At 38.9% G+C, this 19,156-nt stretch overlaps 1 protein-coding gene across 1 annotated transcript in view; it reads right to left on the bottom strand.

The window, feature by feature from the left end:
* ARHGAP24 (Rho GTPase activating protein 24) overlaps positions 1-19,156 on the bottom strand; it is a 506,918-nt gene that overhangs the window by 261,751 nt on the left and 226,011 nt on the right. Inside the window, exon 3 of the mRNA XM_080797451.1 lies at positions 16,786-16,873. Coding sequence (XP_080653577.1) covers positions 16,786-16,873 — 88 coding nt within the window. The remainder of the gene's footprint in view (positions 1-16,785; positions 16,874-19,156) is intronic.

Raw genomic sequence — 19,156 nt, 5'->3', positions numbered from 1 at the left:
ATTTTCACACATCACATCAGCTATGGGAGAAAATGATGGGGAATCACGTTAACTAAGACTCATTTTGGGTTCTAACACATTAGAAATAATGAGATCTTCTTAAAGAGAGGTGAGTTGGTGACAAGTTAGACACACTGTGATGGTAGACCAGTGGGATTCATTTATATGGGTTGCCACACGCACTTGGGTGACATCAGTTTGCAGACATTCACATACACAGTCTCATCTGACAGTTCCAAGATGTGATGTTCATTTCACTGATGAGGAAATTGGTACCGCAGGGATTAGAGAACCTAAGAGATAGAGCAGAATCAGGATCCTGTCTGCCTAACTACTAGTTCTGTAAGCGTTGGACTGCTTCATAAATGGACTTGATTCGTGTCTCCAGAGTGTTCAGTGGAACTCACTCTAGGGATATTCATGAAGATAATGAACCATACTTCCTCAATAATGAAATCTAGCCTATAATATCTAGCTCAGAGCTGATTCTTGCTTAATGTTTAACAAACCAAATCAATCACTGAGTTTGAATCAGGTTATAGAGTAAGTGTAACACTCAGGGCTCCTGATTTTCACCCCCAGAACCTACCCATTTCTAGATCATGATAGTTTCCTATGTTTTCTCTTCTTTCTCATGCTTCCTTTTCTACTTCCTCTCACCCTCCCTCCCTTCCTTTCTTCCTTTGACAAATATTTATTAAATGACTATGACATGTCAGGCAGTTTACAATGTGCTAGAAATAATAGGATGAGCAAAAGCAGAGTTCTAGCTGTCATGAAACTTACATTCTTGTGAGAGAGACAGACATTATTTATAAAAGAAAAATGCCAAGAAATATAGGTCATGGACCTTCAATAGTGGGTTAAGATATAGCCTGGGAGGGAGAATCAAGTGTAGGTTTCTTTGAAGACACAACACTTGTGGTACTATCTGAGAGATGAGTAGGAGTTATCTTATGAATCTTGAAATGATTTAAAAAAGAAAGAATGACATATATAAAGATTCTATAACTAAAGTGTGGCACATTTGAGAAACTGAAAGAAAGCTAGTGTAGTTATACTTCAGAAGCAAGGGGGAGAAGGAAATGCACTGGAACACTGGGTAGTCTATATGGGGCCTGCAAGCTGTGATAAGATTTTTTTTTTTTAAATAAGAAGTAACTTGATTGAATTTTAATATCAAAACACACTCCATATATGGGAACTCTCTGTACTTCCTGCACAATTTCTCCATAAACCTAAAACTGCTCTAAAAAATAAAATCTCTTCAAAAAATATGTGTAGAATAGAGGGAGAGGCAGAGTAGAGTCTGAGACAAGCTAGGAGAATGCGCAGTTCTCTAAGACAAAGAGGACCAGGGACTGAACTCAAGTGACCTCTAGAGGTTAAGAAGCTGAGGAGGGACAAGCAATGGCGACTGGAAGCCACAAGCCGCGAAGCAGGAAGGAAACCAAAAAAATGTGAAGCCCAATGAATAGATCAAGAAAGAGGGGGTGATTAATGTGTCAAATGATCTGACTGGGCAATTATTATGAGGACCGGAAAAATCATTACCTTCAGAAAAAGTAGAGAGCATCGATAAATAAGGAAAAGTCTGGTGGAACTGGATGGGGGGGGCATAAGTATATTGAGGCAAAGACAGGAATTGGAGAGAGTGTAGTACAGAGTATAGAACAGTTTTGTTGCAAAAAGAAGTAAAACATACAAGTGGATGGATAATGGAAAAAGTCTGGTTGAGATAATTTTTTTTTAAATCAGAGAATAACAACATGATTGTTTCTATTTTTAAAACTTTAGCATGTATGAAATTAATTTATTTTTTAAATAAAAATGCAAGTTCCCAGGCTACTGCTTTAAGCCTACGGGAACAATCAATATGGAGGACAAAACTACAAGCAAGATGGAAATAGTACAATCAATAGATTATGGCTCTTGAAAAGGTTAGACTAGATGAAATTCTAAGACAGATGAAGGACAGGATTTAGGAAAAGAAACAGATCTTATATTATACTAGAGGGAAAGAGGACCAAATGGCAGATGCAAATAATTTTGTATGTAGTTGGTCTGTGAAAAATGCAGATTTGAACTGCGTGGGTTCACTTATACATTAATTTTTTTTCAATAAATAGAGTACTATGAATTTATTTTCTCTCCTTTCTGATTTTCTTTCTTTTTTTCTTTAAAGAATTTATTTATTTATTTGACAGAGAGAGAGAAAGAGTTCACAAGCAGGCATTGAAGCAGGCAGAGAGAGATGGGGAAGCAGGCTCCCCACTGATCAGGGAGCCCGAAGTGGGGCTCCATCCCAGGGCCCTGGGATCATGACCTGAGCCAAAGGGAGACATTTAACCAACTGACCCACCCAGGTGCCCCTCCTTTCTGATTTTCTTTAATATTTTCTTTTCTCTAGTTTACTTTATTCCCATAACATACAAAATATGTGTTAATCAAGCGTGTATATTATTGGTAAAGCAGTTTTGGTCAATAGTAGGCTATTAACAGTTAAGTTTTGGGGGGAAGTCAAAAGTTATGTGTGGATTTTTGGCTGCATGGGAGTCAGTGCCCCTGATCCCCATGTTATTCAAAGGTCAACTGTATACAATATCAGGAAATTGGGGTTTTTTCCATAAAATTAAGTTGGCAATAGGTTATTTGTGGGAGAGAACGGCTGATCAAAAATAAAATACAAAATAAATCAACTCTTCAAAATGATAATTGATTTGCATCGGTTATAACCATATCAGAATGAATTATTTGTCTTTCAAAGAATCCATTATGACACATCCCAGCCCCTAGATTAGAGCCAAGTAACCCTAAGCACAGATCTATCATTATCTCCCATGTGATTCCTGTAAGCAAATGACACACCAGAAATAATGAGTCATGAGAAAGACAATGTGATTCGTGCTGAACAGTAAGCCCTGCACCATATCACACCCCGCACCACTGTTTTCCAGAAGCCTTAATTGCCTGTCTCCGTACTCTTTGCTCCTCAGCACCTTGAGTGACAAGTTGGTAATTCACTATAGGAGACTTGAACAACTGGATGAAATCTATCGAGCCCTCCTTTTGGCTTTCTCCCCCTGACTAGACGCATTGCAGTAGTAGTTAATGCGTTAGTATACCACTTTTAGAAAGGAACTTAGTCCCAAATAAAAATTAGCCTGACTTAAAAAACAAAAGATAAGAACAACACAGGGGTACATGTCAAGTCTATTTCTTGCACGCAAAATGTCAAAAACAAACCTAGAAGCAAAACTAAGGAGAAATTTAAATTCAAGGACAGCTTCCAGGAAAGAGTCGCTGGATAGAAAATATTTGTTCTTTCTCTGGATGGCCTGCATTTCTATTTCATTTGTTCGTAGCTAATACTTTGATTGCTCTATTATTCAGGATTTCCGATATTTATGAAAGAATTAAGTAGAATTCTAGATTGTGGCTTGAGGTACATACAGCAAGGTCTGAATTTTTGCTTCTTTCTTTGAGTCATAGGGTGGGGCTCAAGTAGTTCAGTAATAAACACAGGGAGGGTTTGCCCCCTAAAAAGGGAAGGCTCTGGAAGAACAATGATGTTTTGTCTTCTTTTTGACCCTGTTATGGGCTGAGTTGTATTCCCCCAAAATACGTATGTTGAAGTCCCAAGTCCTGGTACCTCAGAATCTGAACAAGTTTGGAGATAGTGTCTTAAAGAGGCAATGAAGTTAAAATGAAGTCTTGAGAGTAGACCTTAATCCAAACTGATTACTGTCTCCTACAGGAAAAGGAAATTTTAGGGCATAAATGGATGCAGAGGGAAGACCCTGAGAAGATACCGAGAGAAGGGAGCCAACTATAGAGCAAGGCATGGTGCTTCAGAAGAAATCACTCTGCTAATGCCTTGATCTTGAACTTCTAGCCTCCAAGACTGTAAGAAAATAAGTTTCTGTTGTTTAAGCCACCCGGTCTGTGGTACTTCGTTAGATAGTCCTGGAAAACTAATAAGGACTTTTTCTACCCACCCCTCTTTCTTATCATAGACACAAAACACTATTTCAAAAGTGTGTTGATTAAATAGGAGTTCATGGGAAACCCTTTTGTATGGGGTCAGAGGATCCTTAAACCAATGCCACTTCACAGTAACAATCTAGTGACTGTCCTCTAAAGTTGGTGAGGGCTATTAGACTCAGCGGGCTGATGCACTTTGAATTAATATGAAAGTTCAAATTCAGGTTTATTGCTCTGATGTTTGAAATAGCATTTGATTAGCATTGAATTGTATATTCTCACAAAATTAGCTGAGTGCCCGTGTGAGGATAGCCTGGTGTCTGAAGCTGCCAAGTTCCCTAAGAATCAGTGCTCCTTTGAATTGATGCTGTAAAGGAAATAGCCAAATGGCTAGCTCTCCAGGACCGCCTGGGTCCGTAGGACACACACAGGAATCACACTGCATGTCCCACTACTACCTCTTTCTGGTCTCAGAACTTCCTTCATGCTTTGCCAATATTCCTTCAGCCTGAAATTCTTAATCCCTTGTCATCTAATTAAAATCCTGTGATTTCTTTAAATGCCAGTGGCAGACTCACTGCCTCTGGGAAGACTTCCTTGATTACTTCAGTCCACGTTGACTCGTCGCTTCCTAAATTTCTGCTTCATTTAGAACCTCACCTGAGACAATTCAGTATCCAAGCCAGCTCTTATCTATGATACTCTGTAGACAATTTCTCCAAAATATTGCTTCTTTCTAGGGAACCTCACTCAGGTCAGTGAGAGGGCTAAGAGCTCCTCATACGCTTATCTCCTCCCATCCTCACCACAACATCATGAGGGAGCATTCTTACTTTGCATTTCCTGTGAGGAAACTGGTTTAGAGCCTAAGCAACCAGCTCCAGAGGCAGAGCCGGGAGCTGATTCTGGCTGCGTCTGGTAGAGATGTCTACACTTCTGTCTTCCTGTGCTGGCTTCCAGGATGGCCCTCATTGCTGTCCTTTTCTCTATCACCTACCAGTCATCCTGTCTTTGGCATCCCTCCTCCTAGGTCATTGCAAAACAGGGCAGTTTCTATGTGTTCTTTACTCCCATACACCTAAAGCAAATAGTTTGGTATTTAGCAAAATCATCAGCAAAGTGCCCGGAATAAACTGGGGTTTTATCACTCCTAGGTGGTTCCTGTTATGCTAGCAGCTTCCTTATCTAGGGTGAAGGGATGTCAGCAGGTTGGACCATACATTTCTGCAGGATCCAGGACCTCTCAGGATTGCCATCTGGACCCTTCTAGGCCTAGAGTAATGGGACTGTAAAGAACAATTTTTAAGAAAGTCAGCATTTGAATAATGAACAGGGCAAATGAACACGGCAAATAAAGATGAACAGACAAAGATAACATGTTTCAAAGCCAGGAAGTCCACCAGGCCCAAGGGCCATGACTGGTTTGCAGATGATTCTTGAGATTTCACTTATTAAAACATTCAGAACCCCTGCAGCTCAGTCTTCTATTAAGAAAAAGGAAAGGAGGGGCGCCTGGATGGCTCAGTGGGTTAAGCCTCTGCCTTCGGCTCAGGTCATGATCCCAGGGTTCTGGGATGGAGCCCCGCATTGGGCTCTCTGCTCAGCAGGGAGCCTGCTTCCTCCTCTCTCTGCCTGCCTCTCTGCCTACTTGTGATCTCTGTCTGTCAAATAAATCAATAAAATCTTAAAAAAAAAAAAAGAAGAAGGAAGGGAGGGGGAAGAGGAGGATGGAGAGGAGAGGAGAAAAAAAAAGAGGAGAGAAGAGAAAAAAGAAAGAGGAGAGGAGAGGGGAAGAAAGAAGAGGGGAAGGGGGGAAGGGGAAGGGAGGGGAGGAAGGGAAAGGAAAAGAAAACTGAAAATGCCTTCCCTGGTTCGCTGAGCGTTGGCACAGGTCACGGCGATACGCCAGTGTTATCCTCGCTACAAGCTCACTTCCCACCCCTAATTATCGGCCCCTGTTCTGCTGCACATTCGTTTTCCTTCTGCTACATTTCTTTCCCTGAGAAGTATGATTCCTCTTTCTCATTCCCATATCATTTCTAACGTATCATTTGTCCTGTCCCCTGGCCACCCACTCCCTCAGAAACACTTGAAGGGCCCCTACCCCAGAGAGGAAGCCACCCCGCAGAAGCTTTATTTTCGTATCAGCCACTGACACTTGTTCAACACTTTACTATTTCCTTAGCATGACCTGACTGCAAAGCCTTTTTCAATTATTGGATAAAAAGACAGGTAAACACACACAGCCTGTGAATGCATAATTAAAACAATGCCACAAAGAAACACGAGGGAGGAAAATCACATGTATGCCAGCAAATAACTTGTTAAGAAACAACTGCTGCCACTGGGGTACGGAAAGACACTCTTGGTTTTAGTGCTAATGAAGGATGCAAGGATGAGGCAAGGCAGACTGCTTTTTTAAAGAGTACAGTCTGCGAAATTCATGAACTTCTCTGGTCTCCAGTCTCCTTCAGTGTACAGAGAAAGCGCTGATCAAGTTCAATAATTCACCACTGCAGGGCTTTTAAAATTTTGATTAATCCAGTGCAATCATTGCATAGATAATAAAAACGCAGCCTAGTTTATTCATTAATTCAACAGACACACGTTGAGCCTATACTCTATGCAAGGCACTCTGCTAGGCACTAGGGATAGAATTCAAGAGCTTCAACTCTAATAGGGAAGAAACAGAATACAGGCAATATAAGAAATGTGAGTCCCCAGGACAGTGGAAGGGAATTCAGAATACACTAGCTTTTAAACCTTTCATCTCATTTCTTCATTTGTCCTCTTTGTTTCTCTTAATTCTTAGACTTGGCCTCCATGGGATCTAGACAAGAAATCTATCCATATTCTTACTGTTGTTGGTATAAGAAAACTGCAGCATATGGTGGTTTGCTGGGCTCAGATGGGTGTGAAGCCTGGCTTGAGCACTTATTAGAGATATGAATGTGTACCACTGCTCACCAGGGAGGGGAATGGCATCAATCACAAGCATGGTCACATTTTTTTTTTAAGATTTTATTTATTTATTTGACAGACAGAGATCACAAGTAGGCAGAGAGAGAGGAGGAAGCAGGCCCCCTGCCGAGCAGAGAGCCCGATGCGGGGCTCGATCCCAGCACCTTGGGATCATGACCTGAGCCGAAGGCAGAGGCTTTAACCCACTAAGCCACCCAGGCACCCCGCATGGTCACATCTTAAATGAGACCTTGTAATATAGAGCCTGGCATGCATTAGTACAGGGTCAGACACCTACTTAAGTCAACCTTAGCTGTAAATATGATAGCAGTGTTTCTCATGGCTGGTGTTAAAGAAACCTGGTGGTTAGGGGTAGAGAGATGTTAATGAGTGGTAAAAGAAATAAACTACCCCTCTGAGAAAACAAGCTCATTAGATCTCCCAGTTAACAAAGTAGTGTCATTTTCTGTTAGATACTTAAATTTTTTGAGATGCTAGCGTATATTATAAAATGGTAAGTTTAGAAGGTACTTTGAGCTTATTTGATCCTGCAAGGGATGCTTCCATACCAGAATACTTAATGACTCCCTGAACTTGTATAGACTAAAAAAAAGGGGGGGATTTTTTTTCATGCCAGGCACACCCAATCTCTTATTAATGGTATTCATTTCTTAAAAAGTCACATAACAGAATTCAGCTCTGGGCAGAATCTGGAGTTCTAAATGAGCTAAGACAGGGTTTACCTAGAGAATTTTGCTTTGGTCACTAAAATTTTTTAGATTCATCATGATTAGGGGGAAAAAAAAGGTATTACTAAAAAATGAAGCTTCTAAATAAAACCATTGGCAAACAGCTCCTGAATCATGATTTTGAGGCTGTGGGTGATGCTACGGCCTGGGGAGACAGGCTGTCTCAGAGTTCTAATTCTGGCCCTGGCGGCACCAGTGGGGATTAGTGATTTATATTCGTATCTTCAGCCTCCTTTTCATAGGTTTGCTTTTCTTATCTAGCTACAGGGGTCCATAAGCTCCAGCCCATGGACCAAATCTGGCCAACTATCTATTTTTTACGTTTTTAAGTGGTTGGAAAAAATAAAAAGAAAAAAATATGCTTTCTTGATATTTGAGAATTATATAGAGTGCCAAATTTTGGTGTCCATTAATAAAGTTTTGTTGGAATGCAGTCAAGACCTATTTGTTTATGCTATAATGACAGAGTTGAGTTATAACTGAGACTACATGGCCTGCAGAAACCTAAAAATATTTATCCTTTGGTCCTTTCCAGAAAATGTTTGCTGGTCCCTGATCTGTCATACAGAACGGATACTAGAATTAAAAGGGAATAGATGAACATGTCTACCGACACTGTGAAAGAGCATTCCTCAGTAGACACTCTTCATAAGTGCAATCATCAGATCATACTCCAAATCGGTTCACAAATGCCCCAAACGCCTTCTGGTTGACATGGCAGTGACCAGCATTTCAAGGGATTACACACATTTTAAAATGCCCTTTGTATCATTTTAATAGCCTCTTTCAAATGTATATTTTAAGGCATTTTAAGTAGGATGGGAATTTTGAAGAAAAAATCCCACTTTTTTTTAAAATAAAAGAATACATAGTAGCAAAAACATGCTGATTTTCAATCCATTTATTTAATTCATGTTCAGAATTACTTGTGTATATAGAATTATATTTTCATACCATAAATGACTCCTACTCACATTCTTTAAATGATTTCCACACATTAGCTAAGAAAAAAATAATACAAGCTTCAAGACTGCCTACAGACTTTGGCAGACAGAAAAAAAAAAAGAGAGAGAGAGAGAGAGAGTGTCCTAGTTGCCTTTGGGTAACAAATATAATTGCATGAATTTTAACTTACAGTACTAACACAAAAGGGGAAAAAAGTGTTAGAATAAAGATAATGTCATAAAATTAAATGCCTTAGCAGCATATTTAACTAATGATCAAGAAAATGACCAACTTTTACACCTTTTATGCTAGAGTACTATTAAAATATCTCCACATTTTCACACGAAATAGACACCAGATACTGGCTTACATTTTTTAATGGCAGCAAATTAATACAACCGATGACTTTATTCATTCTAGGAAGAATTGCAAATACAGACATAGTAATACAGACAGATAAACTATCATTACTGCTGTGTCAGAAAATTATCTCAAAACTCAAAAACTGGCCAAGCTTTTTTCTTTCTCAGAAACACCCAGGACTATCTCTCAGAATAATCTACTTTTCATATGGCTTATTCTATAGTGTGGCTGCACTGACCATCTAAATAGGTTCAAGTTTTGGTAAATTAAAAATTATACAGTCTCCAGACCCATGAAATGTTGTATCTTGGAAGAGTTCTTTTGTAAATGCATGAAATAGATCCTGGAGAGTTACAGAATCATGGAACCAGAAGAAAAAAAAACAACTAGATCAGGGAGATAAAAGTAAAAACTGTTTAACTATATACGAAGTGGTTACAAATAATAGTAAAAAGTTTTGTCACATATATGCATGAATGTATATAGATGAAATCGATGCATAGGAACATAGAAATAAATAGCTAAATATGGAGAAAAAGATAGATTTATAGATAAAAAAATTAATAAAGTCTCTGAACCCCACATTTAAGCTATGGATTTTAATCTGGAGTCCACAGTTGGGTTTCAGGGAATCTTTGAACACCCCCACACCCCCCCCCCTGCCAAATTGTTTGCAGTTTTGGTAGATCTTTACATTTTTCTGACAAAAAGATGCAAAATGCAGTTACTGAATTGTCTAAGTACCCACGCTCCCTCACTTTTCACTTAGCTCATACAAATCCTGAAATTTACAGAAGTGATGTGCAATTGTCAGAGGGTACTGGAAATAATTAGTGTAGTCCCAGCTAACGGCAGGAGAGATGACACTTTCTCCTATTCTGAAGGACTTAATTTCATTTCCAGGCAGATGAAAATCACTTTGGATTACCCTTCAAAATTTCTCTCTCTCTCTCTCTTTTTTTTTTTCACTTCCACAGCTGTCCCTTCATCTCTCATCCCCTTTTTTTCTGTGTTTACCTCTTTTCTTTCCCTGGCGGAGGGAAGAAGATAAAACCTCCCAGATCTAGTTATTACTGATTTGGGGCACTGGGCCGAGATGGAGCTTTGAGAGTCTGGAATATTGGTAATTGCCCTTGACAATCATAATGAGTCTTCCCCTGGATAATACCTCTGCAGATCAGTGTACCACTTCCCAACATATGAGTAATATTAAGCGTGCTTGCTGGTGGCTAGACAGTGAAGGAAAATTTGGCCAGCATGCGGAGGGAGTTTGTGAAGAAGCTGAGACAATTTTAGCAAAGTGAGTTCCATAATGAAGAATGCTCAGCCCCAATGTGCAGCAGTTTTCCATAGGAAAAAAATTACACATGCATAATCGTTCTTTGGTACAGTTATTCATGTATAAGTAAGGCAACTGCAGGCAAGGCAGCTTTTCTCCCCAGTTTTGCATGACAGCGTAGTTGTGACCTCAGAACATACATTCGAAAGAAGTGTAAGTGGGCACCTTTCTCTAGTCCTGTTTTTATGATGGGCTTAACCATATAAATAATTGCAAATAAATGAAAACGCCCACTCTCACTTCAAGTGCCAAAACTCTTAATACAAATATATCTATTTCCACTAATAATAAAAAATTCGCATGCCCGAATTTCAGAAATCAGGCTCCAGCCCCTAATATCTCATATTTTAAAGCCAGAATATATATAACTTCATTTTGATTTTCTGGGACTCTACTTTTGTAAAGGTAAATCAGTCTCACACACACACACACACACACACACACACACACACACACACACTTACATATGCATTCACTGGCAGTGTTAGCTATTGGACCTTTGTCAAATTACCTCACTGTGCCTCAGTTTCTTTATCTGGAAGTGGAGATAACGGAGCTGGCCTCCTGGAGCTGTGATAAGGCTCAAGTTAAATGATACAGGTGCAGAGCTGGGGACATTGCCGGGATCCAGAAAGCTAGGTACACATGAAACTACAGCTACTATAATGGATATGGTACTGCTCTGTCTAGATCCCAGAAGCTGGTATGTTGGCGGCTGATGACTCACAGATTTCATGGAAATTCCTCTCCACTGCACCAAGAAGCTGCTTCACCTGAGTTTATCTGTCTCCCTTTGCCCCATCACCAACTAGATCAGCTGATGCCAAGAAACAAGGTCTGGTTCCTCAGTTTACAGCCGTTCTGAGGGGCATCCCAGCTCGGGAGCTCTGTGCAGCGTCAGCAGAGAGCTCATTTGCAATGGTGTTGTGGGCCAGCTACTCTCTCTGCCTGATGCTGCTTTCCTTGTTTGTCACAGATGAAACATCTCCAGAGAGCATTCCCCAATACATGGTTTAAAAAAAAAATCTATCCATCCATCTATCTATCTATCTATCTATCTATCTACTATCTCTAGTATAGTTAACATACACTGTTACATTAGTTTCAAGTATGTAATGATTCAACAACTTTATACATGACTCAGTGCTCATCAGGATAAATGTATTCTTAACCCCCTTCACCTATTTCACCCATTCTGCCACCTACCTTCCCTCTGACAACCACTTTCTTCTCTATTTAAGAGTATTTTTATTTTATTTTTTAATTTCTTTTTTTTCTTTGTTTATTTGTTTGGTTTCTCAAATTCCACATATCATATGGAATCATACGGTATTTGCCTTTCTCTGACTGACTTGTTTCATTTAGCATTATACACTCTAGATCCAACCTTGTTATTGCAAATGACAATTTCATTCTTTTTATGGCCACTATATATTTTACAGTATATAGTATATATAGCTAGTGTATGTATGTATGTATGTGTGTGTACATATATATACCTATATATGTATGTATATACATATACATATACACACACACACACTAGTCTATATATATACACACTAGTATACACACACACACACATACTGACATTGGGGTTGCTTTCACATCCTGGCTATTGTAAATAATGCTGCAGTAAATATAGGAATGCATATATCTTTTCAATCCCCAATGTACCTTTTACATCAATCTCCATCACTCTCCATCAGTGTGTTTTTCCAGAATCCAATCTAAGAGCACAGATAAATATAGATAAAAAGTTGTCTTTCCATTATCCTGAAAAAATCTGAAGAAAACACTGCTAAAAACCCCCATTCTAAGTTGAAAACCACAATGGAAGTTGTACCTAACCACATCCCCACAAGGCTTACAGAGAATGCATTTCCAAGAAGAAACCCAAACCCCATTTTCCTGCCTCTGACTATGACAACAGGAAGGTTAGGATAGGGAAAGTGCCTCTTGGAGAATGGTTTTCAAGATAAACCCTAGTTTTTGAAAGGGAGGAAAATAAATTTTCGCAGCCATCAGAACAAACCGAGAAAGCACCAGAGAGTTTCTGGTAAATTCTGAAGTGTGTTAGAACTGTCACTCACACCTTCTCACATGAAGCTTGGCAAGCCATTCAAAATGTGGGGTCTGAAGCTCATGCTTCATGGAAAAAGGGGCAAGCTGACAGTGTTGAGGGAGGCAGCAATGGTGAAAGAGCCCACATTATCCCTCCTTGGCAGACCAGCGTACATGAGTTTCCTGGTAGCTGAATAAGCATGAAGAAAGCAGCTGGCCTTGGGCCCTTCTGATGGTATCCCGTCTAAAAGGACCATGCCTAAGGTGGAAAATTCTACCATGTGAAGCAGATTTCCCATTCTAGGGTTGCTGAATAATCTACAAAGGTACTCTAGGAGCAAGTCAACTTTTGGAAAAAGGATATCATAACCAGTCAGTGTTGAGGGGCTAACCCCTGTGTAGGTACACTGATACCTTCTTCCATCTTTCTCTTGGTGGCATTATCAGAGAGGAAGGCGGAGAAATAAGACTGAGAATGGGAGGAATTTCCCTCCACTTCAGCCACTAGAGCTGAGGTCATTGCTGCACCAGGGGATGGTAAGATCTTATACAGCAGGAAGTAAGAGTTCAATGTGGCCAAGTTAGGAGTAGCTATCACCAACAATAAAACCATTTCATAGGATTGTGAGTCCTCCATAAATCTGGTAAACATACACACTTCAAGAAGCATTTATTCAGCACCTTGCCTTATACTGTACCAGGTGTTAGAGACACTATGATGAGAAGAAAGAAGTGGCTCGTGACTCTTATGGAGTACACATATCCTTGTCTCCTTTTGCCTGCCTGTGTCTCCAAGTCACTATGTCTTCTTCTCCCTCTGACAGACTATTCTTCAAAGAAAGTTAAGACATCATCATCCATTAATTACTGTTTATTTTTTTTAAGCAACATAAGGAAAATTTTCCCAGAACACATTTTGAGAAGCAAAGAGACTGACTGCGTTTTCTTACTTCAAGTACTATACATTAAATTCTGCCAACATTCCTTTCTCAACCACATTTCCCAAAAGCTTAGCACTTGGCCATAAAAGTTCACTCAAGTCTAAAATTTGGCATGCCTGACGGCAAAATCTTCAAATTTGCCAATTTGGCTAACATCTCCGTTTTGAATAACGAGTGGAGAAACAGGGAAAAACTGGAGTGAATTGCTATAAATCATGGCATTATTTAGAGACAATTCATTTCATGGGATAATAGCAGGTTTAAAAGAAATCTATCTGTTGTCAGATAGATTTTTTTTTTAATTTATTTATTTGACAGATAGAGATCACAAGTAAAGAGAGAGGCAGACAGAGAGAGAGGAAGGGAAGCAGGCTCCCTGCTGAGCAGAGAGCCCCATGTGGGGCTTGATCCCAGGACCCTGGGATCATGACCTGAGCCGAAGGCAGAGGCTTTAACTCACTGAGCCACCCAGGCGCCCCCAGATAGATTTTTTTTACAAAAATTGAAAACCTGCCTAGAAATATAATATCCAAATTTAAGTAATACACAAAGATCTGAGACTTTCAATTCTATTGAAAAATATTTTTGTATTATTTACACATGACTATTACTTAATTTCAGAGGACATTTTAGATTTAAGCAAAACAAAAATGACAAAACAAAAACTCCCATCTACATAGCATATATTGATATATATATAAATTATAAAGAATTATATACTATAATACCCTATAGTACAAAGAATTATAAAGATATATAGCACATACACTGATAAACTGTATAAATATATATACACATACACACACTCACAAATGTGAGCGCATATATATGATATGAGAATATTTGGAAAAGAGCTTTTGGGAGGCTTTTGTTAGTTTTGTTGGAAATAATTACAGGCATGTGGGATTAAAAGATTTAATCCCATCCATTGATATATCTTGGGTAGCTGGGCTTGAGGTATTTGTACATAAAGGTAGAATCATGTTGGATCTGTAAACATCATTTGTAGGATGGATTTTCCCAAAAGTGATGATTGAGAGAATTCCACAGAGAAAGCCAGTAGAGAATCAATGTGCGCTCTAAGACTCTGCTGCCAGGCGGGACTGAGGAAGGTTCTGTCCAAAGCGCTGACCACACTGCTGCAGTCCTGCCTATTTCCCACCCTTTCTGAAAAATGAAAACGCTCTTGCAACTTTCCAGATTCCGTGTGTCAAACTACCACGCACTTGGAATAATTAGAAAACATTATCTTAGCATTCTCATTTGCAAAGAGAAATCAAGTGTAGTTAGTAATCCTAATTTGCAAAAATTGGTTAAAAAATCATGTGATCCAGATCCCCACATTTTCATACAAGTACAGAAGCATCCGTCTGGAGATTCCATCTTAATGTGAAGCGAGCACAATAAAGCCCCGATGACCGCAAATATGGCGCAAACACTGGATTCTCAAGGTAGCCATAGTGTTTTCCCAAATCCCTCTTTAAAGAAGCATTTGGCACAATTCTCTTGTCACTCCTTAAGATAACTCAGAATTATAAAATTGAATTTAGAAGCTACTGTATATTGTAATAGTGATTCAGGAAGCATTTTTTCAAATGAGCTATGGGCATGATATGTTTATTTCCATAATGACTGCAGCAAACCCAAATTTCCTTGAAGAAACTTTTTTTTTTTTTTTTTGAAGGGACAACCTTCAGATTTCACTTCATGCAGCCTGAAACTTCTTAGGCTTTGCTCATCAGAAGCCATTATGTCATATGCCCTGCACGTGAAGCACACGACCTAGAACAACATTCTTAGAGGGGAAGTTGTTTTCTTTTAATTAACATATAGTATATCATTTGTTTCAGAGGTACAGGTCTGTGATTCATCAGTTTCACAGAATTCACAGCACTCACCACAGCACAAAACATCCCCAATGTCCGTCACCCAGCCCCTCCATCCCTCCCACCCCCCTCCTCTCCAGGACCCTCAGTTTGTTTCCTGAGATTAAGAGTCTCTTATGCTTTGTCTCCCTCTCTGGGTTAGAGGCGAAGTTTTGATACTTCCTGGGCTTGAAGACACAGTTGTCTCTAGAATAATCTTGACAATATCCATTTGTGTTATATTAGAACACCTCTACCAAAAGATGAATCTCTACACGTGTAGTAGATGAAATGGAAAATCAGACCTTAATACCATGTTCCCTTAAAAGCCAATAGGCACTAATGTTGCAAATAAATAGGGAAAGAAATTTCCTCTAGTGATACTTCAAAGACTTTGAAACATCTGGAATTTGGTTCCATACAGTGTATTCCACTAAAAAGTAAGTATAAAAAGATTTTAATAGGGCAAACAGGATTCAGGTTTCTTACAATGTGCTCTCCCTGGGGGAAAACAAATAACACAATGCATCTGACTAACCTTTCTGCACTTCAGCTGCATTAATTAACGTGTAGTCATGGATTCCATCATGAGCCAGATGAACTCAGTGCTACAGCTGTTTCCAGTGAGGGGGAAAATAGGCTTCCACATTTCAGATTCCCAGCATTTATATATCCAGGGAAAATGTTTTATTGGCCGCCTTTGTGCCAGCATTATTGATATGCATTACATATTAGTCATCCAAATAAATTCACACACACCCTAGACTGTGATTAAATCAGTGTCAGTATCACATGAACTGAGTTAGCCAGAGCCAATGCCATAAAAACCACATTCCTAACCCTTTTCCTTACATCAAGGATTAAGGAAGGGCTAACGAACTGATCAAAGAAGGAGATCAGGGCCTTGAAAAAAAAAATTGTTGTTGAGTGAATCAAACATTTAAGTGGAGATCAGGTACTCTGAGAGAGAAGGATGAAGATGACTAGAAAAAAATGAACAGATGTTGAAGAAATTTAACTGCAGGATCTCATGGCTTGGCAGAGACATTCTCAATGTTAGAAGCCAAACATGTGGAAGTGGTTGGTTGGGAGCAAAGCTGAGGTACAAAACTTCAGTGCTTGGTCAGTCACTGAAAGAGGATTTTTGTTTTGTTTTATTTTTAGAGCAAAGGTTCTGTTAAGATGCAATTTGTGAAGAAATATGACGGTGAATCAGCTGGGTGACGCATTCCACCTGGAACACCTTGCCAAATTTCCTATCACAGGAGCACTGTAAAACCAATTTTGTCTCCAATAGTTCTTTATAAACGCTGTGTCATGACTGCTGGTCAGCTCTGGAGTCTCACTGACAAATGGATATCCAACAGTCATGGGGCCATGTGTGTGTGTATGCACGCATGATCATGTATAGTACAAACCTGAAATGATTACCTGTGTAAATACTAACCAAATTGGGCACTTGCCTTGTCAAACTAATGTTCTTAGCCGCAACTCAAGAAGAATAAAAGTTGTGTGTCTTCGCTTTTACCAACATGGAATGGCAGAAACTTAATCAAACCAGAGAACTATCTTACCTGGAACTACTTCAAAAAGGAATTTTCCTGGGCTCTCCTCATTGCAGGGATGCTCAAGAACTTTATTTCCAGGCAGAAAAATAGTACCCTGTGAACACAAAGGCCCCAAACATCAACATCATCAGAAAGCAAACACTGAATATCATCATCATCATCATCATCATCAGTGAATATCCAAGGTGTATCTGTAATCCAGTATACAGGAATATGCATTTGACTCGTTTACAGTCCCAACCATTCAAAAATCATGTAATAGAATCATATTCCTTCAACTTTTAATAAGTTTTTGTTGGCCAGCTAATGTGTGTAAAGACACTGTATTAGGTGCTGAGTTCATTTTAAGCACTGATTTATTAAATGCATTCTGTGTACCAAATTTTTTACTGAGCATTCTACCAACCATCATATTATTTAACTGTTAGAATAGTTCTTATAAGGTAGGTATTATTTTCCCCATTTTACAGCTGTGAAAACCAAGGCAGAGATAGAAATAACTGAGCCAATGTTATCAGAGCCTTCTCTTGATTACTCCTTCTCTTTTCTGTTAGATTTCTCTCTTTAATGTATTATTTCCATTAGTACTGAGACATACTTAAAATTCTATCCTATTGAAAGACATTACTTTGACTCCCCTTCCAGCTATCACCCTTTTTTCCCCTTGCCTAGTAAAGAGTTGCCTACATTGAATCTATTTCCTTACATGTATCCACTGTAGCCTGGTTTGTGCACCCACAATTCTAATTACATGATTCTCACAAGCTGTATGCTTGACATAAATTATGACTTCCCAGGAACACTTCCCACTTGACATAAATTATGACTTCTCAGGAACCACTCTTTCTTGAAGCACCTTCTTTCCTTGGTTTCTTAGTTTTATCCAGGTTTTTCTCTTATTTTCCGTTGAGTCTCTTTTGCTGGTTCCAAGTGTCCTTTAAATAATAAAGTGTTTCAAAGATGTATCCAGTGATGCCCTCTCTTCTGACTCTGTTCTCTCTTGGAGCTATCTCATTCATGCCTATGACTTCGATAATAAACTATAAACCAATGAACATCAGATTACTCTTTCTAACTCAGTGCTCTCTGAGCTTCAGAACTTTATGTCCAAGAATTCATTTGAATTTCCGTCTGGATATCTCAAAAGCACCTTAAACTAAATTTAGTCAATTTAAATGCAACTGATTTTGATCCTGTTTATGTATTCCCTAGCTTTGTGACTGGCATCTTCTTCCAATCAGTTGCAAAAGCCAAAAATGTAGAAGTCATCATTTCTAGTATATCTCTACTACCACTATTCCCTAGTTCAAGTGCTTATTGTCTGCAGTCTGGTATAGGGTGTGTGTGTGTGTGTGTGTGTGTGTGTGTGTGTGTGTGTGTGTTTTAAGATTTTATTTATTTGAGGTGGGGGGGAGAGAGACCACAAGTGAGTGGCAGAGGGAGAAGGACCTCAGCCGAAGGCAAACACTTAACAAGTCACCCAGGCACCCTGTGGTCTGGTGTGTTTCAAATTCACTGAATTCCCTATAATACTCAAAAATCTTTCAATCCACTTTTTTTTCCTTAATGTAGTCCAAGTAGCTTTAGAAACAGAAATTTCACCTTGCAACTTTCTTGCCTAAAAATCTTCAATGCCTTTCATTTGTCCTAGGATAAACTTCTGGATGATCTATAAGCCCATTTTTCTATTCTTTGCTTTTGATGTTTTCTATGACTTTCTATAATCAAGCTGGTAAGTAAATAAATAGTATCATAAATTCTGTAAGTAGTATCATACTACCGTCTATTTTAGGACTGCATTCTTTCCTGGATTATTTTATAACCACTGATTGAATATCCAAAATATACTTGCATAGCTTCCAGAAAATTTTCCTGCATTGATTTACCATTGTATGTAATTATGTTATTAGTAAAATTATTTGATTAAAGTCTATCTCCATCATTAAACTGTAAGGGAGCAAGGATAATATGTGTTTTTCTCCCTAATTTACCACCAATGCCTAGTATTTTGCCTGCCATAAGGTTAATGCTAAAAAATTGTTGAGTGAATAATAAGTGAATAAGTACTCTGAGTGCAGTAAAGCCAAAATTCAAAACCAAGCATGCTGGATTTAAAAGCCTGTATTATTGTGAACCATATTATATCCTCCAGTTTTGCCATTTTGAAGCAATATTTAGCTCAAGTAATATTGTATTCAGTTTTCACCCTACCTGGTTTGGCACAGAAAATTATAGTCATCAACTCCATCCATGTCTAGACTTAAAGTGATAAAGCATAACACTCCCTAACTAAAACCCAAGGAATTATAGGTTAGACATATCCCTCTCCTTCCCCACTCCCAAGATGAAATGGTGGAGGTACTGCTTTGTTTTCCTC

The sequence above is a fragment of the Martes martes genome (genome assembly GCF_963455335.1).
Source record: "Martes martes genome assembly, chromosome: 2".
NCBI lineage: Eukaryota > Metazoa > Chordata > Mammalia > Carnivora > Mustelidae > Martes > Martes martes.
This window is presented reverse-complemented; position numbering and strand designations above follow the sequence as displayed.